The 27,532-nt window shown below is 39.8% G+C and overlaps 1 protein-coding gene across 1 annotated transcript in view; it reads right to left on the minus strand.

Annotated features, from left to right (window-relative positions):
- The window catches only part of MRC2 (mannose receptor C type 2), a 1,890,380-nt gene that overhangs the window by 461,136 nt on the left and 1,401,712 nt on the right, over positions 1–27,532 (minus strand). The window contains exon 15 of the mRNA XM_044055215.1: positions 4,127–4,265. Within this exon, the coding sequence (XP_043911150.1) occupies positions 4,127–4,265 (139 nt within the window). The remainder of the gene's footprint in view (positions 1–4,126; positions 4,266–27,532) is intronic.

Below are 27,532 nucleotides of genomic sequence, written 5' to 3' on the forward strand. Positions count from 1 at the left end.
AACATTGGCTCTAGTTGGTTGACATCCTGACTCCATTTGCAAAAATGGGAAAACAGATTGTGAATAGATAGAAGGATGCATGTGTGTGTGTGTGTGTGTGTGTGTATATATATATATATATATATATATATATATATATATATGTATATATACACACACACACACACACACATGTATATATATATATATATATATATATATATATATGAATATATATATATATATATATATATATATATATATATTTATTTATTTATATATATATATATATATATATTTTTTATATATATATATATATATATATATATATATATATATATATATATATATTATATATATATATATATATATATATATAGGTGTGTAGGGTCTATATCACATTGTCAAATGCTCTAAATGTCGAATGTCTTTTCGTCAAACCCCATTTGTCGAAACTCCATCCAAACGATCATTTCAGCAAAACTGTTTCCCACAGTAAGTAAACAGTTGGCCAATTTAGTGACCGCAACAAAAACAGCATTTTTAAAACCCACACCCTCCCCAACTAAATATAGCAACTCTGAGATCAGAGTTAAGGACAACACAGTCATTTGCATATTTGGTGAGTCCAACAGTGGGGTCAGTTTTTATGTCTGTAAAAATATTCAAAACAGGAGAAGTCAAGGAACAGAGTGCTGGAGTACACCACTTGTTACAGGGGATGGTGAGAGCAGGAAAACACCTCTTCTTACTACTGTGTGATCATGAAGCTAATTATGAACCCAAGTTACTCTGACTTCATTTATATTTAGATCCCTGAGTTTATCTATGATTCACCTTCAGCTATATTGAATACTGAATGCTATCGTCAGATTGAGGTACACTACATTGACAGGCAAACCTTCATCCAAGGCAGCAGTCACATTCCCAAAGAAATTGATAAGGCTAAACATAAAAGCTCTACCATCAACAAAACCATAGTGGGTTAGGTCAGAGAAAATGAGCACTTCTGAGTCTGCCTGAATAACTTCCACACTGATTTTGTCTATAATCTTTCACAATAAGTGGTGAGTCTGATTGGTTTGCAGTTACTGGGGTCTGTTGAAGGATTTTCTTTGTGGACAGTGACTACAACAAGCTGCTTCTAGGTATCAGGGAAACTAGCAAGTTTTTAACACTGTATTAAAAATATGCATAAGGGGGTCTAATGAGATATTTTTGATTGCACAAATTAGGCCTCCTAGTATCGCATATCTAGTCCATGGTACTGGCCTTACTGTGGGCAGGAGTTTAGGCAGCCATCAAGTATGGTTCAGATGTTTTTGTTTATGGCTCTACCGCCACTGCTTATGCATGATAACAGACCCATGACCTGGCATGCTTCTATGAGTGATGTAAACCCCTCAAGACAGCACTGCCCTCCACAAAGCCATTGCTACCATGAGGTTTCCATTCCCCAGTGAGGATTCATCCATGGGAATACACTTCCTGAACATACCCATACCCTATCCCCAGGAGTGGAGAGCTAGCAAAGCCCTGCCGCTCCTTCCTCACAATATCATCTCTAACAGGTGCCTGAGCGCTGCTATTCAAATGTCAGTACAACGAGGCTGGCTGTTTTTATTATATTACTAAAGGTTTTTTTTTTGTGGATGGCATTGACCTTAACTTTGCTATGTTGGGTTGGTTAAAGTTTGATAGCTTTGTATACTCTTTTCTTTCAGTTTAATAGCTTGATTTTACAAGTCTGCCATTTAGGTCTAATGCAGAATTTCTCAACAAATTTATACCTCATAAGGATAACATTTTCAATGCATTCATTTAACAATGCAGACCAACACAAATTATTCATCAATACGTTGAGAGAAAGGGCTAATGTACCATACAGTTAATGGATACAAGCTGATTATTATGGAGGCCATACTTGCTCTTTGAAAAATCCTTAAAGTAGTATAATTTTATCCTAGGCTATTTTTAGTTTTCCATATACGAGAAGGGTCATAACACTGTGGTCAAAGAAGAAGGTGGGGTGTTGTGATATTTAGCTTAGCATAGCTGGCAGGAAAGCTTCTTAGGATGACATCTAGTGTGTTTTTGCAGCTTGTTGTGGTTTTTACCTGACATTTATAAAGTGCAGCAGTTTTGTGCCCAGTTAATGTTTGAAGCCCATTTTCCCCGTTACTTTAGGTTATCAAATGGAAAACCATTTTTCAATATCACAAGGGCTATAAGTTTATCAGCAAAGCAGGCATGTTTTTGAGGTTATATGGAGGGGGCGTAATAATATGTTACAAAATGTAGTTTGTATTAAAGAGTGGTACAATCCTTTACAAAGTTGTCTGCTTTCTTCAGCCATGCTGGTGGACAAAAGTGATTTATTAAAGTAATTTTGTTCAACTTCAAAGCATGATTTTTGAAGCAACTTTACTTAACGTTGTTGAGGTATCAGTTGTATTCAAGATACTGATCTTGAAGATGAGAAAAAAGGAAAAAAAGAGCTGTAAGTGGGGGGATCTGAAGGAGGATGAGGGACACCTTGTTGATGAGGTGCCACCTGCTTATAAAAAAGACAATCGCGGATCAGTTATGTGGCTTTGGAAAACTGAGCCAGATGATGCAGTGAATGCTACTTGGTAACAAATAAAAGTGCTTTCTCTTATATGAAGCAACCTGAGACCTCTGGAGGTGACTCCAATGAGTTTCTCAAAAAACAATATGAAGCAATGTTACCAATGCAGCAAAGAGTAGTAGATGTAAGAAATAAGTCAGTGGAACTGAGCAATCAGTTCATACGTTCATAGGTGATTACTAGACTAATGGTACAACAGCCTTTGGAAGCCTAGCCAATAATACCTTGAATATAGTAATATTAAATCTTAATTCCCCAGATATGGGATGGGGTAGTATCACGACAGTGGGTCTTTGGATGTTGAAGCCTTGAGTCATTTTATAGACTGCCTCTGTCCATAAGGGACATGGGCAGTAGCCTAGGTGTGAATTTACAGTTCTCCATCCATTTATCCAAATTCTTTTTGAAGAGAGTGAAGCACGGGCCTTGTTTTACAAAGATGGGAACTTTATGCCACAGATGAGGTTGCGTTTGGGATATGAATTTGTCTCTCCAGCAAGTTCTGTAAGAGTCACAAATAAGTTTCAGGTCCATGAAAGCGTAAGCCTTGTATACTTTTTCTTGCAAATGTGTAACATTTTCATCAGGGCTGGATCACAGAATGCCTTGTAGGTCTGGCATAAGTCCCCTCTCAATAAATGGTATGAGACAGAGTAAAGGGATACGGCCTTTATTTGGTCTGCATAAGACATGTGGCTTATGCTTTGTTTTTTTTTTTAGTGAGAAACCTCTGGGGCCACTCCAGTTGGTGTAAGAGTCTGGTTAGGTACATGCAGAAGGGAGCATTGTATTTGATTAAGGGCCTGACTATGGCTAAGTACAATGACACTATGGCTTCCTTTGATCTTGATGCCAGTTTGTGCACACTTAGCAGAAGCTGAGTCACTGAGGCATAATTTTCAGCTCATTGCCTTATCAGAGAATGAATAAGAATTTGATTGTTTGGAATATGTGACAAATAATATGTTACAGTGGGCTGATTTTTTTAAACAGGTTGTTGGTCATTCAGAAGGTCCATAGACTGCAGTTGTCTATGATACACAATATGGTCAATCAAGAGTGATTTTGTTTCAGTTTCTTACACAATATGAAAAGGGGCAGGTTTGCTATCGGTTATATCAGTCGACCAAAGTTCACTCGATTAAGAAAAAAATAAAAGGGAGCTTTTGAACTTTTTAAAACTGATTTTTGGCAATTTCAGAGTCAGCTACAACAAAAAGGAGGGAGTCACAAGTCTACCCTTGCATAAAAGAGTTGTGAGGGCGTCTACTCCCAAAGAAAACAAAGTTGTATAATATACCATTCCATTGGGTTGTTGAAATGAGCTAAGTATTGGGACTAATTGCACTCCAGCATTCATTTAGTACCTAATTATGATAAATCCTTAAATCCACAAATCAAGCAAAAAGAAAAAAAAACACTGAAGCATAAGTACCCTTGCTAAACTCTTCTATATATTACTGCAGTTACTTGTTCGTTTGGACAATATATTTCTGATCATAATGTGGAATCCTTTACCTCTAGGTATTTTGCAGATCCAGTCCAGTGGTACATCACACTTCATTGCTTCCCACTGGGCATAAGCCAGATCCATGACTGCACAGTTATGAATGTCATCATCGCCAAAGTTACTGCGACCAAAATTGTGATAAGAGAGCTAAAACAAAAAGGACAAAAAACTGATTGTGAGCGTGAAAAGTAAATCAATATGTGGCAAACATGGGTCTGTTTAAAACTGTGCTGTGCACCTTCAAATATAGGTGCATGGATGATGGTGATAAGGGCTGACAAGCCATGTTACATGAAAGGCTGAACCACAAACACAAAACCTATCCTCTTCTTAGTGACAAGAAATCTTCTATTTTAAATCTGGTTATTACAAATTGAAAGTATCAGCTTATGAGTCACAGCTATAAATCCAAGTGATTATGGTTATAAAGAATGACATCACTGTGGACAGTTCTGTGTCAATGTCCTGAAAGTAAAGCAAGTGACTTCAATGAATGAAGCTAGAAATAAAAAGAAAACATGAATAGGGAGATGAATATCAGAGCCGTAGTTCCTATTTCCTTTGCTAGTGGGGGGTGTAAACTCATGCCATTAAAAATGCCATCTACAATTTGCTGCAAGAGAATTTTATTATGGTCAGTGTGAGCTGGGAAGCACAGATTAATAAGTGCAATCTGACTGCAGTAACATTTGAAAAAATGTTTTCATTCTCTCTCCACTAACCTAAGATATTTATTGACCCCAAACCCACACCACAGTGTGGCTACTTGTTTCCTTTGTAGGTTTGCAGGTCTCAGGATTTATTTCATCATAAATTACAGAACCTTCTATTTATGCCTTACACCCCCAAACACACAATGTGCACTGATGTCAGTGTGGGCGCATGCTTTGTTCCATTTACATGTTTCACTGTGGACATTTGTTGGAGTTAGTTTGGTATAGCTTTGCCATGGAATTTGTAGATCTCCAGTGCTACATCACACTTCATTGCTTCCCACTGGGCATACGCCATGTCCAGGACTGCACACTTATGAATATCAACATCGCCAAAGTTACTGTGACCAAAATTGTGGTAAGTGAGCTAAAACAAAGAAAAATGACACCACAGTGACAATTTCAGAGTCAGTTGTAACAAAAAGGAGAGAGTGGTTAGTGTAACATAAAAAAATACGTTTTTGAAGTAAATCTTGTACAACTGCCTTACACTCATTCTGTACAATGAAGCATTTCTGCCCTGGCCTCTGCTGAAAATGGGACTTGTGCCCAGTCAGACTTTCCCAGTAAACAAATGCAATAAATAAATAAATTCACATTCCACATAACTGCAATTTGCAAACAGAATTTTCATTAGTACCATATGTAATGAAGGTTGGTGTTCCCTTACCCCCTCCAAGATTGTTCTACAGAGAAGATAGATTAAGAGGAGAGGGGCACTCGACCCCTGACAAATGATATTAGTGGAAAATACAGTTTTTAGACATGGTTAACCTGGAATGTGCATCTCAAGGCCCAACATTCCATTTTAAAAGTCATGCAAGAAGATACATATGTGTGTTTATGCGTGGAGAATTGTAAAATTGTGTCTGTCTGTCTGTCACTAGTACCTCATGTGTACCTGATATGCTTCTTCCTAGTTCCCAGAACCTTTCACACCAAGAGTAGACAGGGGTATACCAAAGCACAGTTGCAGCCCACACCCCCAGAGAGTGTAGTTTGCAACCCTAGATAGTGCACATTTCTGGTCAGTATATCTTTAAACTACAGCAAAACAAAAAGCATGCCGAAATGGCAGACTTAAGCAAAAATCCAGTGTAGTTAACCAGGCATCAAGGAAAAAAAATCTTTCAAAATAAAATGATAAATGCAAGATTTTTTTATCTAAATTCTAGCACACCCCTCTGTGCAAAACAAATGCATTATTTTGAAAAAGTGTATTCTGTGGTTTAATTGTAATACATGACAATGGACAGTTGCCCATTGATCACATAATTCAATCCCCATCATCTCAGCACTCTGGCATCTGGACTGCTACCTGAACTGAATCACCAGCATCCCAACCAGACCAGTCCCTCTATGCCAACAGATTGGTACTAAAGACAATGACCTGTTCAGTTGTTATCCATCTTAAGATTGCAATGAAAAGAGTTTTGTGTAGCAAGGAAATTACATAAAAGTACCACAAATTCTCAAGAAAAACTGGTAAAAGCTTTGGATAACAGATACAAATACATTTCAGACCTGCAAATTAGCATATACTTACCTTAGCTGTATACATGGGGATGGTTCAAGCAGGCTAAATCATGGCATTATAGACTGAGCACTAAACTCTGCTCAGGCAATTATGCACTGTAAACTCACATTATGTACTGGATTGTGTTATTAAACTGTGTTGTGTAGAATTAGAAAACTACCAAATTCTAGACTGGAACAAATGCAAATAAAAAGGTGATTTCTAATACACATCGATGATAACAGACAGAAGGCCAATTGTTTATTTGACCCACAGCACATGGAATTGTAAAAACATTACTAACACCTTGTTCCTCTACTAGTCCACCCAGTTGATACATGTGTACATGTCTGCACAGGCATTATTAGACTATATGCTACATTTGTGCATGTATCACTAGTCTATATGCTACATTCTTCTCCTTTTATACTTTAACCCAGGGAAGGAAAACAACATGAACTTGACTAGTAAACCATTACGTAAAACTATATGTTTTAGATTACTATCAGAACTCTACATATTATTCACCTGAAGTTGTCATTAAAGTCTCTGAACTAATGTCTGTGAATCTGAAACCTAATCATATTTTAAGTATGAATATTGTTTTGGCATCTCAAAATATTATCATACATTCCATTTACTCACTCGTTCACTTTCTGATTCCTACTATGTCCTATTCAGAGTCACAAGAAACCGAAGCCTATCCCTGCAACTAACAGGTATAAGACAGAGAATTAATGCTGTATGGAATGCCAGCCCATCACATCACACACACACACACACACACACACACACACACACACACACATACACACACTACTCATGTGTACATTAGCGCAGTTTAAAGGTTCACCAATTCATCTATTACCATGTCTCTGGCAGCATTGCCATATTAGCTGGCTTTATTTATTTACTGACAATAGTTTAGAAAAGCTAATAAAATTGTACTTAAATCTTTCTTTTATGCAGTCTTCCTCTTACTAATCTTCAAAAAGCCTTCATCCTCTGTGGCTCTCATGCTCTGAATCATGATCAGGACAAGTCCGTCAGAGTTGTACCCTGATGGGAATGCTGTTGCAACTACAGCCTGGTTGTCTGATGGCATGGACTGGATCTTGTCCTTTCTGATGTAGTCTGCTACCCATTTTAGGATGCAAAACAGGTCAGTCATTTTCTTCAGAAATTGTCTCAGGCTATCCATCCTTTTTCTGTTGCAGACGTAGTTATGCATCTGTCCCTAGGTTAGGATCTGGTTAGTTGTTGCCTAAGAGTGGGTGGAGACAGCCATCACTTCCATGGCATCACCTTGAGCATCAGCCAACTATGCCACAACAAGTTTCTATGAAGTGGAATGTACCATCTACCTGCTGCTCATTTCTTAACTGGTTTGTGTGTCTTCTCCAGATACTATGTCCTACCTAGCAATGCACCTTTGGAGCTAGACCTGCCAGACGTTAAAACTATTTGATCCATATACCATTTTTAGTGCTACATTTCTGGTCAGCACGTTATGACCTGTGGTAAAACTTTCCATCTCCCTTTCATTTGGCAAGCCCATCAGTTTAGTACAGAAGACAAAGGCTATGAGCAGCTACGAAGCTGCATTCTCTAGTCCTCTGTTTGATTCCCTTTGTCTGTTCTTGCCTAATGTGTGACCTTGAGCAAGTCACTTAATCAGACAGTATAACTGGGTTACTCCTGAAAAGAAGAATTGATTTTAGTGGGTTTATCCAGTTAAGAAATGGATAAAACAAGATATATGCTGACACTATGCTTTGTGCAATTGTGTCTGCATATCTGGTTTCAAAAAGACCCATTTGGAATAATACTGGTAGTTACATGTTTGTCTTTATAACAAGCAAAAAATAAAATGAACCTATCCTGAGCTCCATTGGTTTACAATGAACCTCTCAATTTCTTTGTGCAGGAATTCTGGACAAAGTCACAAATAATGGGAGGACAAAGAGCCTAAATCAGGGAAAATGTTAAATATCATTCTTATAAAGTTCCTAAAAGACAGTTTTTGCCTTAACATACACTCTCTGAAGGATATGAAGTATGAGTGAAGCCCAAATGTCTGTCAGTATTCAGTGACAGCAATCCTGAATGACTTGCCAGAAAACCATACATTTTACAAGGATTAGTCCCAGAATGTGAGGCAACATCTGGACATTCTGTTAGTTTCTAGACAATTGAGAGGTATGGTTTACAAACAGGGGATTTCAAATATGCATTGACTCATGTATTACTATTAGCTGCAGTTTAATGCTTTTTAATAAATAGTAGTTTAGCCTGAGACCTTTTTATTTAGGCTCTACCACATGATGTTTTCTTCTGCATGACATATGTACACATTCACATTTGGAGTTTTACGTTACTATGCCATTGGTACAATTATTTTTTTTTCATCTCTAATAAATTTTCACTTATAAATCATAGGTTCATGGATTCATAGGAGGTTACTAGGCTAATGGCCTTATGCCCTTTAAAAGCCTAGATGTGTAGTATCATAATTGACCATATTTAAATGGTCATTGTTAGCACAGCAATTCTATAATCAGCACTGACTGTCCCTGTCCACGAGAGACATAGGTGCCACCCCCAGAGTGAATTTACAGACCCCTCATCATTGTCAAGGTTGTGCTTAAGCAGGGTCATTGAGGAGCTCTGCTTCACATGAGGTGAGAGCTTATTCCAGAGGAGTGGCAATCTCTGGGAGATATAGCTGTCTCTCCAACAAGTTTTGTTAATGTCACAGGCTAGGCTGAGATCCCTGGAACAAGTGACTCTTGTCTCATTTGATTTGTGGATGTGTAGCATTTCCATTAGAGCAGGATTAGATACTGCAATGCAGGCTAGGCACAGATCACCTCTCAGCCGCCTGTAAGACACAGAGTATAGTGACAGAGCTTTCAGTCTTTTCATGTAGGTCATGCTTTGAAGGACTCTGTGGTCTCTCCATTTGCTGCAGGTGTCTGATGAGGTATATGCAGAAGGAAGCACTGTAATCAATTAGTGGTCTGATAAGGGTTGAGTACAGTGGAGTTATAACCTCCTTTAGTCTTGGATGCAGTGCCCTTATTTATGAGATGTGCAATGTAGAAGGCATTCCTCACCACTATGAACTCACCAGTGGGTTTGAGTTTAAAGCGGTGCTACCTATATCATAATTACCAGGGGCTACTTCTTTGCCAAAGGGGATAATGAGGCATTTTGTTGCATTTAGTTTTAGCCAGTGACTTTGGCACCAATCATTTGTCTGTGTCAGCCCCTTCTTGAATATGTTAACATCAATGGAGGACTCTATGACTGCACCCAGTTTACAGTCATCTACAAACTTGGTAAGTCACAAGCCATCTATTTCACCTGGACTTCAGAGAAATAGATTTCAAATAGTAGAGGGCCCAGAACAGATTCTTGTGGTACCCAACTGGTAACTGATCTACTGGTGGAGGTGGACCCCCCAACTTTGACAGTATGCATTCTGTTGGTGAGCCAGTTGGCCACCCATCTAGTGATGTATGGGTTAATTCCCAGCTGGGAGAGTTTCTCAATGATCCCAGCATGGGTGACTATATCTGTGTAATAATACTCTGGATTTATCAATAGATATGATTAAAAAAACCTCTCATATTCTTATATGAAAATGATTGCTAGAGCAGCTCCTGCATTCAAATGTTGTGTTACGATTCACTCATCTTCTATTACTGCATGTATAATCCATGTAATGCTTGTTTCAGTTTGGTTCATACAATACACGTCTAAAAACATCAACCAAAATGTTTATTTTTTTGTGTTGCCCCCATTTTATCCTAACCCTCCTTCACTTCCTGCAGCCACCATTTTGTATATGTTGTGATTCATGCTTGCCATCATATGTTCTACTTCCTCACTTTATACCTCTTGCTCTTCCATTTATACATTTTGTCAGCACAACACTTGTATGACCTCTTCTAGATTCTTGTTGTTTAACTCAATATAGAGGTTTTATGTGATGGCCTGGCACAACTAAAACATTTCTAGGGAAACCAAATTTTTCAGCAGTTCTGTTCTGTGCTTTGGATATTTTTAGTTTCATTGATACTAATGCATATAATGTCTGCTCAAGTGCCAATTTTTCCTTAGATAGCAGTATATTTTGTATGTTTCCAAAGCATGTACCAAACAAAAATTATCTCTCAGGACAGCTGTCACTCCTTCTCCAAACTTTCATTTTTCTGATACCCTGCACAGCCTTGCCAAATATTCTAAAGTTTTCACGTCACATTTGGTTTCCTCATATCAATCTAAAACACTCTGCAGTTTGGACATGTTTTGAATTTAAATGCTTCTGTGAAGTCTTAATAAATTATCTGAAGGTTTTTCAGATAGTTCATTGACATTACCAAATTATGCAACAGTCTGCAAGTTCTGTCAACCACTATCTTTAGCAACATTGGCACTTTCATCATCTAGAGTGTCACTGATTATACAATGTAGCTCCATTTTCTCAGCATAATTTAACAAATCTTCCATGACAGCATAAAAAATTAATATATCAGCCATTTTAAAACTGTGCCCATGACAGTGTTTTTCTACTGAAGCATCATTTCTCTTGAGTCAACTCAAAATACATGTGAGTTCCAGGTCTTCTGTTTAAGATACAACTGTAAACATTTCAATGTTCAAGCACAACGTCTGAGAGACTATATGTTGCTTTAGACAGTTTCAGCTACTTCCAACTAAGACAACATAATGTAACTGCACTACTTTGACTGGTTACACTAATTACAGGGATGGATTTCATGGCTTCAATCTTCAAGCATGCCAGAGTGAATTATCATTGCTGTTTTCTACTAAAACAACATTTTTTTACTACTAACTTAAAATACATCTGAATTCCCTGTCTCTTGTTTTAAGAGTACTAACATGGAAAAGGCTGAGCTCTCTGGAGGGAGTTTCACACTGTTAAAAGGGGTTTAAACTGTCCACCTCTATTGCTGCCTGTCTTTAATACAAATGTTCAAAATCAGGTGAAAATAACCTTTTCCTCATAACAAGCAGTGTCCAAAATGGAAACTATATAACCCGGTCCTGGTGATGTTTCTTACTACTGGCCCACCTAGTTTTTATCCACCTTAGTGAAAATTCTTAAGATCTTCTACACCCATCTCTAACAAGTAATTTGACTTACTGTCCCTAAAACAACACATTTCTTGAATGGACTGAAGTATAATGACTGCATCACTGATCCCTTCTGAAGAGATATCACTTAATCTGGATAAAGGTAATTTAACTGGTACATTTTTATTGATCTCACAAGAGCATTGTAAGCTGTGGACCACACTACACCAACATACAATATGACAGAATATAGGGATCAGTCCTCAGCAAACACCACCTGGTTTTCCAGGACATTCTAAACAACAGACTTAGAGTCAGCATTGATGGTTACATCTCCTCCACCTCTATGCTTTTCAAAGTTGTTCCACCAAGTCTGATCATTGCCCTCCCTAATGTTGTCAATCTTCATTAATAAATTATCCTATGACCTATCTTATCACCCATTAATGCTACACGCAGATGAAATGGTGGCAGTCAGGTCAAGTCCCTCACATTCCTTAATACAAAACCAACTGGAAAATGACCTCTACACACTATCAAACTGCATCATTAATTAAAAACTGCCTCTAAACAAAACAAACACGAAGGCCGCATTACTTGGAACTCATGAGCCCCCAACACTAGTAAGTAAAAGCTTAAAGTACAAACTGAAATCACTACCTCACTCAAATACCTAGGCATCTGGCTTGACTAAATCCTAAACTCTAAACTTTAAACCATTGCACAGAAAACCAGAAGTGAAATGAACTACATTCTGTTCTGCAGAAGAAAGATCACACACCTTCTTCCGTTTTGTAGTCAAGGTAATTTTGATCAGTTCAAATATGTCCGTCCTACGATGGCAGTAGCCTCAGTACCATAAATCTACATAACATTTCAAATAAGAAATGTAGATTCATTACAGACTCTGCTAGGTATGAATGTTATTACAAGACAATCACAAAAGCAAAATGGCTACCATTTAAACAAACAAATATCTTGCTAAGCTCTCAACTCATGACAACAATCTCCTTGTGTAGTCACAGAGGACAATTTCACACTGACCAATTCTTCAGACCCCCCCCCCCCCACCCAAAAAAACTCAATGCATAAATCACAATTTCTCTATGTTTAGCTCTTAAACTATGGGAATCATTTTACCTGCCCTTAAAAAAATTAACTTTTTATACTAACTTTTGATCTCCGTATAAAGCACACCTTGCCAAATAAGCTCAGTGTAAGTGATTCTCCTCAGGTCATATGACTCAACCTCTTCTAGACTTCCCAACAGCCACCTCAGTCCTTTAAATTATACACAGTTTTTCAGTTGAAGACTGGCACATTTTATTTCTTGTGTTCCATAACAACTTTTCCATGAAGATTTTTCTGTGTAAATATTATAAATTGCCACTACGTCAGTGTACTATATGTATTCACTGTACACAGCCTTCAGGTCACTGTTCTATAATTATTGCATCAAGTCTCTACTTCAGTGTGCTGCATTTACTCATTGTGAAAATCTAACGTTTCTATGTTTCAGATGCAACTTTTTTGTATGTTCATAGGTATGGTTAACTCCTCTGTTATAAATCAGCATATATTAATAGTCCTATGTTTGCTCATTCACCTTTCGCTTGTATACTCCTGAGCTGTGCTGAGCCAAAAAAATTCACCCTAACTAGAGCTGTACCCAGTAGTTAACAAAAATAAATAAATACATGCATACATACATGCATAATCTGTTGAATATGATTACTGATAAAAGATTTTAAAAAGGCACTGAGCACAAATGAAAAATGGGCCATTATAAATGATTTTAATCAGAAATGGTTGTCTGCAGAGGTCCAAATAGAATATATCACTATAATAAGGCTAAGCCAGTTTATTAGCCAGCATATAAGAACAGCCAGATCTGGTTTTGCCTCCATAATTGAGCAAATGCTAGCAGATTGTAGTACTTATTGGACTGTGAGGTTTTGTATGAAACAATACATGACAATATACCCAGTATGTGTAAAACTGAAGTAAGGAATATCTATGGAAAGCAAGCTGATAGTTAGACCAGAACTTTTAAAAACGTTGCTAATACAGCCAAATCTGTTTAAAACTGGATGGCTCCCTTTCTACGTGGTACAATAAGTGCATGACAAATAATAAATACTTTACATTCTGGCAAATTAAGCTATAAATGAAATAGAACTATTGAAAAAGATAAAGTTTCACATGCCTTAGATTGAAAGATCACTCACGGTAGCATCTAAATTAAAGAGTTAACTATTTAAACAGGGTGGGAGAAACAGAATTGATAAAAACCTGTCATTATTTGTAAAATAAATAAAGTAAAATTCTATGTAGAATGAAAAAAGAGGTATTATTGGAATGGTTTTGGGGTGTCCAACACCAAGATCCCTCACATTGTGGGCAAATTACAACTTATCACTGCCATACCTTGTTAACAGTAAGGCGGAGGGGTCACTCAGTGTTGCATGGACACTCACTCTTGCACTCAGTCTTAGTGATCTCCTGTGTTAAATGCTGCTGTTGATACATAACAGCTCTTTGTTCATTCAAGGTCTGTTTTTTTTTTTTTCTTTTTTTGGCAAATTCAGTGAACAGTAGCAGCTGATATAACTGGAATTCATGGAATTTCTCTTCACAAAACTTACCTACATCTTGACTTTATAATTTGCACAGCTACTATTCTTTCTTGATAAGTAAATACTTTTCTAGTTAGTTCTGCTGAGGTGATACATGGGTCTGTACTCTGTAGGATATCAGAAAATATTCAAACACAATAAATAACCTAACAATCCCAAAGTGATTGATGACAAGAACATAAACGGATAACAATGAATAAGCAAAATCTAGGGCAGATCAAATTGAACGCTCCAAATCTAAGCAAATCATTTCAAATGTTAAATCAGTATCAGGTGTCAGAGCCAAACACCTGACAAAAAGTACAGTTTTGTACCTACCATAAATGTAGATGTCCGATAGGTATGCATCTGCAGTCCTAACATATGGGTTGTCCTGCCTCAGGCAGCCCTTCGGTCGGCCAGATTCCAAAGTCTGGGTCTGGCCTCGGCTGATGTCGCACTTCACCCGACGTCATAGCTGCTGTTTATTGGGTATAAAGGCATCAGCTGACGCCATTTTCCTCAGTGTTTCTTGCCCCAGATGCCAGGTGCCCTCTAGGAAGGCTAAATTTGGATAAATGCAAATAATTCCAAACAGTAGAGAGCAAACAATATAAAAAAAAATATATATATATATATACATATATACAAACAAATACACCATAATAGATTCCCCCAGCTAGCTAAAAGAGGGGTAAATACCTTAGGAATACCAGAGAGGGGAAGGAGGGTGGGTAATCCTGACTGCAGATGCATACCTATCGGACATCTACATTTATGGTAGGTACAAAACTGTACTATGTCCTTCAAGGATGCATCTGCAGTCCTAACATATGGGTAGAATACCATAGCCAAACTGGGGGAGGAGGCACTAAGATAAAGATGGTGTAGTTAAGATCCTTTGCAAAACAGCAGTTGCAAAACCTGCTCGGGATCTAGAGTATAAGGGAAGATTATAATGCTTGGCAAATGTATGCACGGAGCTCCAAGTAGCAGCTTCTAAAATGTCTTTGGTAGCCACTCCTCGTAGGAAAGCTGTAGTGGTGGCTGTAGCTCTTGTGGAATGAGGTCTGATATTTTCAGGAGTTGTCTTTCCATGAAAAGAGTAGCAAAATCGAATGCAATTTCCTATCCATTTTGAGATTGTCTGTTTTGAAATTGCTTTTCCTTGCATTCCTGTTGCATATGCTACCACAAGCTGGTCAGTTTTTCTGCTGGTCTTAGTTCTGTCCAGATAGTAGCGTAATTGTCTGTGCACATCCAAGGTATGTAGCAGTCTTTCCCCTGTTCTGTGGGTTGGGGAAGAATGTAGGTAAATGAATCGCTTGGTTCAAAGATACTCTGGAGACCACTTTTGGCATAAAGGTAGGGTTAGTTCTCAGAGAGACCCTGTCCTGATGGAAGATAAGGAAGGGTTGTATTGCCATTAATGCCTGTAACTCAGATACCCTTCTTGCTGAAGTGATTGCTAGCAGGAAAGCAGTTTTCCAAGACAAGAACTGTAATTCTACTGTTGCTGCTGGTTCAAAAGGGGGAAGTGTTAACTTTTCCAGCACAAAGTTGAGATCCCATGTAGGTAAAGGTGGTTTCCTTGGAGGTTTTACATTTTTGATTCCTGTCAAGAACTGCCTGAGTAGAGGATGAGAGAAGACAGGAGGATCCATGTTGTATTCTGCTGAAATTGCTGATGCATGAATCTTAATGGAGGAGTAAGACAGGCCATTGTGGAACAGTTCTGCTAAATATTCCAGGATGTGTGCTATGTTTGCCAATGAGACATTTTCTCCTTTGCTGTACTCCAAATGAGGTATCTTTTCCACTTGGCTGAATAAGTCTTCCTTGTGGAGGGTCTGCGTGCCTCCAGGATAATGTCCTTAACCCACTGAGATAAACCTGGGTTATTTTGTTTTATGCAATATTCCAAGCAGCTAGCTGCAGTGTTTTCAAGTTTGGATGTAGGATCTTGTAGTTGTCCTGTGTTAGAAGTAAGGGACATAGAGGTAGAGGCCATGCGTGTGTCCGAGACATGCTTCTCAGTAGCGGGTACCAATGTTGCCTCGGCCAGTCTGGAGCTATCAGGATTACCCTTGGCTGATCTTCTCTGATCTTCAGTAGAACTTTGTACATCAAGGGAAGAGGTGGAAATGCATATGCTGTCAGGTTTTTCCAGCTGAAGGAAAGGGAGTCCACCCTCCAAGCAAGTGGGTGGTATGCTCTTGTGCAGAATTTCTTCAATTGGTGGTTGTGTGGGGAGGCGAACAGGTCTATCTCTGGTAGTCCCCATTTCTTTGTTATGGCTTTGAAGATATCTGGATGCAGCATCCATTCGTGAGCATCCGTGGTAGCTCTGCTTAAGGTGTCTGCTAGAGAATTTTCTTTTCCTGGTACAAATCTGGCCTGAAGTTGAATGTTGAGATTCAGGGCCACATTCCACAGGTCCATTGCCATCCGGCATAGAGGATATGAATGTGTACCTCCCTGTTTGTTGATGTACCACATGACTGTGGTATTGTCCATCCTTATCAGCAGATGACCCTGTTGAAGGAGTGGTCTGAATGCCTGGATCGCATGTTTCACTGCCAGCATCTCCTTTAGATTTATGTGTAGATTCAGCTGGTCTTGGGTCCATAGGCCTTGTATACACTTGTCCACCATGTGTGCCCCCCATCCTAGGTCTGAGGTGTCCGTGGTGATGGTCTGGCTTGGATGAGGTTCGTGGAAAGGCAAGCCTCTGTTCAACTGACAGGCCTGAGCCCACCACAGGAATTCTTGCTTCAGGCATGGAATTATTGGAATCTGGGCTTCTAGACTGTGCTTGTGTTGAGACCATACATTCCTTAGGTACCATTGTAGCTTTCTCATATGCAGCCTGGCATGTGGAACCAATATTATGCAGGATGCCATGTAGCCCAGGGCTTGCAGGACTTTCCTTGCAGTAAGCCAAGTTTGTGTTGTTAATGTCATGAAGTAGACTGGTAGTTGCTTTTGTTTTTCTTCTGTGAGAAATGCCATCTAAGTTGATGTATCCAGTTCTGCACCCAAGAATGTTATCCTTTGGGATGGTACTAGTCTTGACTTTTGCATGTTGACTGTGTATCCCAAGGCTTGCAACAGTTGTATGACATTTTCCAAATCTTTTGTTAATTTTGCCTTGTTGTCCGCTTGTATTAGGCAGTCGTCCAGGTATGGGTAAATTTGAATTCCCTGAAGCCTGCAATGAGCAATTACTGATGCCAGGCATTTCGTGAATACTCTGGGAGCAGTAGATAAGCCAAATGGCAATGCTGAGAATTGATAATGCTCTGATCCTGCAAGAAATCTGAGGTGCCTTCTGCAATCTGGTCATATAGGGACGTGCAGGTATGCCTCCTTGAGATCTAGAGTCACCAGCCAAGACTCCTTGCCCAGCATGGGAAGAAGCTTCTGGAGGGTCAGCATTTTGAATTTTGGAACAATGAGGTATGTGTTGAGTGCGGACAAGTCTAGAATAGGTCTCCATTGATTTTCTTTTCTTGGTACAAGGAAAAGCCTGGAGTAAAATCCTTGGCCTTGTTCCATAGGTGGTACCTCTTCTATAGCTCTCATCCTTAGTAAGTTGTTGATTTGTCTTAGAGCGCCTGTTTTTTGGCTTGGTGGTACTTTTGGCATTCCTCTCTTTTTTGGTAGAGTGTGGAAGTGAAACCTGTAGCCCTTGTCTATTGTTTGTAAAGTCCATTTGTCTCCTGTAATGTAATGCCAGTTGTCGGAAAATAAGGCTAGCTTTCCGCCCAAGGGTGCTTCCAGTTGTTCCCTGGTAGGTGGAACTAGAGCCAAGTCATTGTGTCTGCCTTGTGGAAGTGGTTGTAGTTGGATCTGTTGCAGTACTTCTCTGGTTGGTAGGTTGCCACTGACGTCCCCTGTAGGCACCCCTAGATTGACCTCTGCCTCTGGGGCATCTATTTCTGCCTCTCTGCGCTCTGGAGTTGTCTGGAAAGGACCAATTCTTCGAAGGCCAATTTCTGCTAAACCTTGGAGGTTGGACCTGTAAGAAATCCTTGACTGTTTGGACAGATTTTGCTTTTTCTTCCACCTTCTTTAGAACCTCCTGTGCAGGGGAGCCAAACAAACTTTGTTTCTCCATGGGAGCATCTAGGAGTTTTGACTTAACATGATCTGGTAAGGATTGTTCTTTTAACCAGGCATGCCTTCGAATCACTGTTTCAGTCATAGCTGATCTAAAGGAAGCCTCCAGTGCATCATTGCCACATGTTAAGAAATGGTTACTGACCTGCTGAGAGTTATGTACCAAATCCTGAAGAGACTTGCGGTCTAAAGGTTCAGGAGAAGACAGTTTTTTATTTAACTGGTCTAACAAAAATTCCTGGTACTGAATCATGTGAAATTGACAGTTCAAGGCCCTGGCCGAAAGAGTAGCAGAAGTATAAACCTTTTTACCCCATCTCTCTAATGCTCTAGATTCCCTTTCAGAGGGAAGAGGGTTTTTGGCAGAGGCAGCTGCCACACCTTTAGGGCCCTGTGAAATGGTTTCAGGGTCTGCAACAGGAGCCTTATACAAATGGTAATGAGTGTCCGGGACCCTGTAATATCTGTCTGGCTTGGCAGGGGCCGGAGGAAGAGAATCAGGGGCAGTACAGGCATCATTATATGCATCATCAACAACTGTTAGTACTGGTGGAATGGCTAAAGGCCTATGCTGTGGTAAGTGTAAAAAGGTCCTTAGCCTTTTCCTTGAATCTGAAAAACCCTGGCCCTGCCATTGGAAGTGTTCCCTCATAGCATGCAAGGTTTCCCCAAAGGAAAATTCTTCAGGAGGAGAAGCAGAAGGAATGGAGTCTTCTGCATCAGAACCCTCATAAGGAGAATATGGGCCTTCATGAGGGTCTGAAATGTCTGAGTCATCCGAGGAATAATCTGTAGAGACAGGTTCCGGGGTTTCAGTCCTAGGCCTCTTGTCTGGAGGGGGCTGAGAGGCCCTGTCTGGGTGAGGTTGGGATCCCCTGATCAAAGAAATGAGATCCTCAGCCAGGCTGAGTATTTGGGAACTAGAGGTAGGCCTATGTGAAGGAGTTTTAGCAGGTAAGGCCTTAGAAGATTTAGCTGCTTTAGCCCTGGCAAAAGCCTTGATAGACATAGAAGCAGGGGGTCTAGCAGCCCCACGTGCAGGGGTAGATATGTCTAAAGGAATAGTATCTGACAAATCCTGGGTGCCTGCTTCTGTAGCAGTAAATTCAGTAGCAGATTCAGCCATGCCCTGTGAGGCCTCGGCTATCGGAGGCATGCTTTCGGCTGAAGGAAGAACCGGGGGCTTGGTTTCAGCCGAAACAGAGACACTCGCGGTTGGCCTAACCGTGGTTTCAGCCAAAACCGCGGACCGCGAATGTCGGTCCTTTTCCTTGCGCTTTTTAGCTAATTGAGTAGTCGGAGTCTCCGACGGCATTTTGTATGCAAAAGCGGGACCAAAAAACTCCTCTGCAAACTCCGACCGACGTCTAAGTGTCCGTCGGTTGAAGGAAGCACAGGCTAGACAAGCTGATACGTCGTGGTCTGGGCCTAAAGCAAGGAAGGCAGTAAGAGTGGAAATCCTTATGAGGTATTTGTTTCCCACAAGTTAAACAATTATTTACTTTGTCTGACATCGGCTGAGGCAAGAAAGAGTCCCCAACGGGGTACTTAGCTTTTTAGAAGTCTTCGGTAGTAGAAATCTCTGGATCTGACCGACCGGCACTTGCGAACAGCTTCTGCTTCGGGCACCGCGCGGCAAGAAAGACTGAGGAAAATGGCGTCGGCTGATGCCTTTATACACAATAAACAGCAGCTATGATGTCGGGTGAAGTGTGACATCAGCCGAGGCCAGACCCAGACTTTGGAATCCGGCCGACCGAAGGGCTGCCTGAGGCAGGACAACCCATATGTTAGGATTGCAGATGCATCCTTGAAGGACATGATTTGGGCTTCTGATCAGTCCTGATGATACAGACTTAGTTACAGTCCTGATTATAACAAGGTAGAAAATAACATAGAGATGGACCTCTACGCACAGACACTGTGCAGGTTGTACTTAGCAAGAGAATGCTGGAAATCTAGGACATGGCTGCTGGAGAAGGTGATCTTACTCTAGACTGCACCACTAATGGTGGTGGTGGTAGAATACAGAAGTCCAGGAAGTTATCAAAAGAAATAAGGAGTTATGGAAAAAGTGGGAGATAGGAAAGATGGAGCGCAGTAAGAAAGAGTACTTGTTGAATAACAAAGAAGCTAACAGACAAGTCAGAATTGCAAAGAACAAGTCATCAGTGGCATTCTTACCAGTTTTTGGAAAGTGACTCAGCAGGTTGCACAAAGAAAAAATACAAGGTTGCAAGGCAAAAGCAGAAAGATAAAGAAGATAGACACCCTTCATACGGGATGCCAGCAGAAACCTGCTCACCAGTCCTCTGGATGTCAAAGACAGATGAAAGAAGTACTTCCAGCAGCATCTGAATGAAGAAAACCCCACAGAAACTGGGGTCTTCTTCTGAAGACTGAAAAACCAAAAGATTGAATCCCAAAAAGCCCCCCCACATGAGGGGTACAGGAGGGTTCATCCCCGCATTAAAAATGTGTTCAGTATTTTGAATTTTCAGTCTTTTGAGATTCAATCTTTTGTTTTTTCAGTCTTCTGAAGTAGACCCCAGAAGCTGTTCTGCCCCAAACACATCCTACAATGAAGGAGACAGAAGAGCCCACCATAGAAGAAGTAAAAATGCCTCCAGGAAATGAATTCAGGGAAAGCAGCAGGCTCAAATGAGGTCATGGCAGACATGATCAAGATGTTGATGAGTTAAGACAGAAATCCCTCCAGAGGCTTCTCACAGCAGTGTGGAGAGAAAGGCATATCTCAGATGACTGGAGAATAAGCATTCTAGTGCCAGTGTATGAGAACTAATGGAATATTCACATCTGTGGGCAGTACACAAGTATCACACTGCTACATGAACATGCTGGAAAGAGCAATTGATGACCCCTAACCAGGAAAAGCCGAAAGACATTAGTACAAAGGAAGATGGAAAATGAAACATTTGGAATCAGTATGTAGCACAACTGACCCTGGAATCAGTATGTAGCACAACTGACCCAATGTTTGCAGTGAGAAAGATAGTTGAGAAGAAGCTAGAGATGAAGAAAGAGTCCAACTAGACATTCCTAGCCTTGGAGAAAGGATATGACAAGGTTCCAAGAAAGCTGATTTGGTAGTCCTGTGATGTATATAAGTCACAGTAACACTGGTACAACTAGTGAAGGCTATGTAAAAGGACCCAATGACACAAGTACAAACAGTGTCTAGACTTACAGAGGGATTCCCAGTGGTAGTGGGCGTGCATCAGGATTCATCTCTGAACACTCCTGCTGTTCATACTAGTGATGGACTACATTGGCAAAGAGGAAGGCGGGTACAGCTCAATAAAGCTGCAGAATGCAGTTGATGTGTCATTACAAACAGACTCTGAACAAGAACTTCAATAAATTAAATGGAATGCAATACTGAAGGAACATGGGATGAAAATGAATACAGAGAAGACAGCTGTCATGACATCAAATGGGGGAAATCAGAAGTTGTTAATTGAGAAAGAAGGGAAAATAATGGAACAGGTTAACTGCTTCAAATATCTGGGATGGGTGGTTGAGAAGAACCAAATCAAAGAAGTCTGAATGAAGAGGTCAAAGCTAGAATCAGAGTGGTGCAGCCAAATAGCACAGAGTGTCAGGGGTCATGTGTGACAAAAGAATTCCAAAGAAGCCGAAAACTAAGGTGTACAAAACCAGTGGTGGGACCAGTACTACTGTATGGTATAGAAACCTGAGCAGTAAAGGCTGAGCAGCTGAGGAAGTTAGAGGTGATGGAGATGAAGTGCCTGAGAAAGGTGATAGGATGCACACTGTGGATCAGACAAAGAAATTAGAGCACAAGCCAAAGTAGCTACAATTGCAGAAAACGTCATAGAGAACAGATGAAGGTAGTTCAGATACACGTGCAGGAAAGCAAAAGATGACCTGCTGAAGAAGATCTAGGAGTGACAAGAAGGCAAGAGGAAGCAAGGGTGCCCAGCAAAGAAAGTGATGGATGTACTGTGTGAGAGAAGACCTGTGAGAGCTAGGCATCATTGTCAAAGAAGGTAGGAAAGTGGCACTGAATCAAGAGAGATGTAGACAGTTGATGTGACACTTCAAGCCCATGCAGAAAATGGGAAAAGCGGGGGGGATGAAGATGATTTTTAAACAACCAGTGAGTGAGGTTCACCTAGCATCTCTAGCAAGGAGGAAAAGGGAAACGTGGATGGCTACCACTCTCATTCTGGAAGGGAGAGTGGGGGACATCTTGATTTTGTATTGTCCTGTAAAACAGGTCATGGGGTTGTTCCACTGTGCCCCATATATTTCTGCCCACTATAGCAGGAACCTAGCTGAACTATAGGCTGAGACATTAAAAGATAAAAACATTCAGAGTTCTTAGGCCACTACAATGTCCATGTTTCATCATAGCAGACCAATGGGGCTACTTTCCTGGGGAGTTACATTTGTACAGTCAGAGAAAGAAACAGCCACATTAATCTATTTAATAGTTAAACTGACCTGCAAAACCAACTGAAATTAGAACACAAATTCAAAAACAGAAAAACAGTATTTTTGTCATGCAGCAAGCATTACAGGTTCATAGGTTAGCACTCATCTTATGGCTAGAGATATATCTAGAAGGTTGGCCACATTATGCTTGTTGTGAGAAGATACAAAATCATTTGCATGAATACCTGGCATCAAGGTTGGCTTTGAAAATAGTCAGTCAGGAACTCTGCTTGATGTGCAGAGAGAGACTAAGGAAAAAGTAAGGAAGGCTCTGACTAAGAAATGTTTTGCCAGCAGGCATTGTTGATCTTACACTGCAGGTGTAGGTCTTTAGAAGATGAAGAAGATTAAAAGGCAGAGTGTCTTTCAAAAGGTCACCTCTCAAGAGGCCGAATAAAGCAGAGTAGAGGGAGAGGGATTTTAACCTATCAGTTAGCGCAAAGTAGTTTAAAATAAAGACCTGTGATGTAAACTCTGAAAATTTCAGGACAGCTTATTCTGTGTGTAGCTGTCATCATGTCAACAGTGATAAAGTAAAACATCATATTTTATTTCACTCACGTGAGATGGGTGTAATGACTGTAAACAAAGACAGGCACAAACTGAGGGCTACCAAGATATGAAAAACACCATTTTTGGGGGGAATAATGACTGTGGTTTCCTTTTCTTCTCCTCACCTAAAATTAAATAATATTATATGAAGCTGCTAGCAAGCTTAAAAGATTTTCGCGAGTGTATTTTTACATTTGGAGACTACGTTACTTGTTCTCCTATTTTAGCAAATGCAGTTGCATGTGTCTTAACTTGCAAACTGCCTGAAATATTACTAGCCCAATATATTCACAAATGGAAACATTTTTGTTGTTTGGGTTTGTCATTTAATTAAGAAAATAAGTTTTTTGTCAGCTATGTTTATTTCCAACAGTAACAGAATGCAAATCAAAAATCAAAAATTATCCCAATACTCAGTTAAAAAAATATTCACCTCTCTTGTGCTTTACCAATCAACCTACAAAAGAGTGGGAAAGGGTCACACTACTTATATATACAACTTCTAAGTTGGCACATCCTCTAGGAAAAGACTATTCCCCTTTCTCAAGTTTGCATGATTTTGTTGTTGGACAGTAATACAAACTTCTGACCGTTGACTTAAACCTGACCTAAAGAAAATATGTCAATGTTTTGTTGAGTAATGTCTGTTAAACCTTGTTATTAGGTAGTGAAAACATTGGCTTAACAAGTGGATGTTTTTCTACTTTTCTTCCAGTTTTTCTGAATACTTCACTGGAGAAAGAAACCAAAAGTAACATCCTAGAGGGACATTTAGCAACTGTCCAGTCACTTCCTTTTAAGGACTGGAGTTTCATGTATGTATATCAACATACCACTACCCCTTTAGCTGCCTCTGCTATTGGTATTGAAAGCACCATATTTATTTATTTAGTTTCATTTGTTAACTGAGTAAGTTAACTAGTGCCAACAACATGACTGTTTTAAGTCATGAACTTGGTCATCAGGCAAATAAACAAGCAGTAAACAGATTTACAACTGATTACAAAAACATGCAGTACATAAATAAACAAGGCAGAATACAGCTAACAATACAGTATACAAACAAAACAGAACATAGATTACACAGAGGAGGAATCTGATAGTATTTTACACTAGGTAACACATATTTAAAATATGGAAGTACTGTTTTTAAAAATGTGGAAGTACTGTCAAAGTAACATACCACAGGTCAATTAAGGAGCACACAGAAGTAGGAACAGGTCACTTAAGGTTAACTACCTGTAAACTGAGGGATGGGGCTAGGAACTAAACCTTCTATTTAAGGGGTCATATAAAACATTTCAAAGCTTTACTGGAAAAGCTCACCAAGACTCTGCCACAACTTGCTGTGAGGGAACGGTTAGTTTGCTTTTGATTTCTTGTATTTTGTATAACTTTACTGCCTTCTTCTACTTTGTATACTGTGGTTTGTTTTCTTTACATTGTGTTTTACTTGTATTCTCCTCTTTAACTGCATATTAAAACTTGGAAAGAGACCACATCTGTGTCTCTTGTGAGTCACACAGATTTTTAAAAAAAAATTTCCCCACACTCCCACCCTGTTGCTGTTGTGTTCTTAAGCAACTGTCTTTACATAAAGCCACATCCTGCCCTTTATGTTAATTTGACTACATATCTCCTTCCCTCTCCCCTTTCACTGGCTGTTGTGACTAAGCACAAAATTATTATTTTGTGAAATCACTCCCAATTAACTATTTAAATTTATTGGCCATCCCATTGTATTCCACAGAACCAAAATGCAAAAGTACCCACCCCCTTTCAATCTATCCTCCTTTTTTTAAAATTAGTGCCTCTCCACTTAGACAACTAAAACTCTAGTTAGCCTCTTTTCATATCTATCTGCTTAGTGCATACTGCAGTGTTTAGGATATTAACCCATTTTTTTTTCATTTTACCTTTAAATATCTATTGCAAACCCCCCAGGTATTGGAGAGCCCAAATTCTGCTTCTCAGTAGTCATCTTGGGATTAGTGCTTCTGTTTTCTCCTGGTGAGAGAAGTAACACAGAGACATTATTTCCTGGAGACTTCTAATCACCAGAAAGCCTAATAATGGCTTCATAGGTGACAGCTTAGAATTTGTGCTTACATTCTGCTTCTGATGAGAGAATGAGCAGAGTTTGTGGATTCCTTACTGTTTCTGGTTGGACAGTGAGCGTTTGTGTTTAATGTTCCTGACTGGTCTGGTTGCTATTCAAGGCATCTACCAGGAGAAGGCTACAACAAGCCTACAGACCCTTGCATCATCTGGGACAACACTGTGGATCACTAAACACGCTGTACCCAGATTCTCATCTTGGGATTGGTGATAACATTTGCTTCTGGTGAGAGAAGAAAAGAAGCATTGTATCCCAGCAGAGGGAAGCTGTGGTAGGACCAGCACTAGTAGTATCCAGGCAGTAGCCATTCATGCGACTCCCCTCTTTTCATCATTTTTGACAAGCTAATTCTTTGTTTCAGTAAGTACTGCTTGATTTGTTTCTAACTTCAGAATATCTGCCGAAATACTTTGTCCTTAAATTTTCAGTGTGTGCAGATTAGTTTCCCCTCGAGTGTTTGGCTGTGCCCTATTCAGACACAGACACCTTGAGTGACATTTTTCCAGTAAAAGCATGATTGAAATTTCCCCAAAACCTAGTTGCATACAGGCAACTATTTTGCAGTGACAAGCACTTCCCCAGAGTTGCAAACCGAATACTCCTGACATTGCTTTATATTCTCACTCCAACCGTGTAATCAATAAAAAAGGGTCTTGTTGCCATGGATATGAACTTTCCCACCATCTCTGTTACCAGCTTGGTGGATATGGGCATCCTGAGGCAATGTAAAAATTGCCTCATGTTTACTGACAACCAATTAGTTCTCGAACAAACTGATATGGTGTGTGTGAGATGTATTTACACAATGTCACTGGAGAAAAAGCTCTCACATAAAAGTATTCCTAATGTCAGTAAGGTTGTCAGTAGTACACATGCTGCAACCATCATACACAATTCAAAGCAGACATACAGACCCACATAAGCTGAGGGACTTTAAAGTAACCTTCCTAAATCACAAAGACCTCCTAGATGAAGTACACATAACAAATACCCTCCACAGCCCCAAATGTACTCTTTCAAAACAATACCCACATCAACACATAAAGCCACATCTCATGCACCCTCTGCCTCTAAGCTAATAAGACAAGCCACCACACAATCCAATATTCTGGTCACTGGAGACTCCACTGTGAGACACACTGATGTCCCGCTCATCAGGCTAAGGAGAAAGTCACAGTCAGTTGCTTATCAGTTGCTAGGATCCACCACATTATGCACGCACTCAGGTCATTGGACCACAAGTACCAGTATGACTTTGTCATAGTCCATGAGGGAGGAAATGACCTGAGACATACCTCCCTAGACTATATGAAGAGAGACATCATGGAGCTCTCGTAATGTGGGTCTAAGGTTGGTACGAGCCTAACATTAAGCAGCATTTTACCTTCTCCAAGGATAACACCACAATACAAACAAAAGATGATGGACTAATAATTGCTTAGTTTCTGGTGTCATTCTAAGGGGGTGCAATATTTGTCAGCTTGAAAGGAGATGATCAACAGACAACACTGCTTTGCCTGGGATGGTCTGCACCTCTCCCCTCTAGGGTTTCGAATATTGGCTAAAACACTGTCTTCCCCCATAGCGACTTTTTTAGGAAATGCCAAACTGAAAGAACTTCCAACTTAGCAAATCAAAACCAAGAAAATCTACAGGTATTACTGCTCAATGCTAGAAGTCTAAACAAAAAACTTCACCCCCTAGAAGTTCTCTTCACCCTGGACAACACTGATGTCTATACAGTCACTGAGACATGGTTTAAGGCTGAGAAGAGCACATCAACAGAGAAAGGTTATAATGCCTTCCACACATTTAGACCAGCTACTACACAGACAGGAAATAAAGGTGGAGGTGCCTCTATTTACATCAAAAATAAATACACCTCAAAGCTGATCAAACAGGACAATCCACTCGAGCTGCTTCATGTTCAAATCACCAAAGGCAAAATCCAATACCACTTCCGTGCAAGCTATAGGTCCCCCTCTATGACCCAGGAAACCCATACCATGTATTTAAACTTATTAGAAACACTCACCATCCAACCCAATACCATATTCATGGGCGACTTTAATTACCCCTATATTAAATGTGAATCCTATACAACACCAAATGTACAGGCACAGAGATTCCTGTAGTTTGTAAATACAAACTCTCTGAACCAGATAGTCAATACACCGACCAGGTATGCAACCATA

Source organism: Protopterus annectens, chromosome 13.part0, assembly GCF_019279795.1.
Source record: "Protopterus annectens isolate FY-2018-M chromosome 13.part0, PAN1.0, whole genome shotgun sequence".
In the NCBI taxonomy this organism is placed as follows: Eukaryota; Metazoa; Chordata; order Ceratodontiformes; family Protopteridae; genus Protopterus; species Protopterus annectens.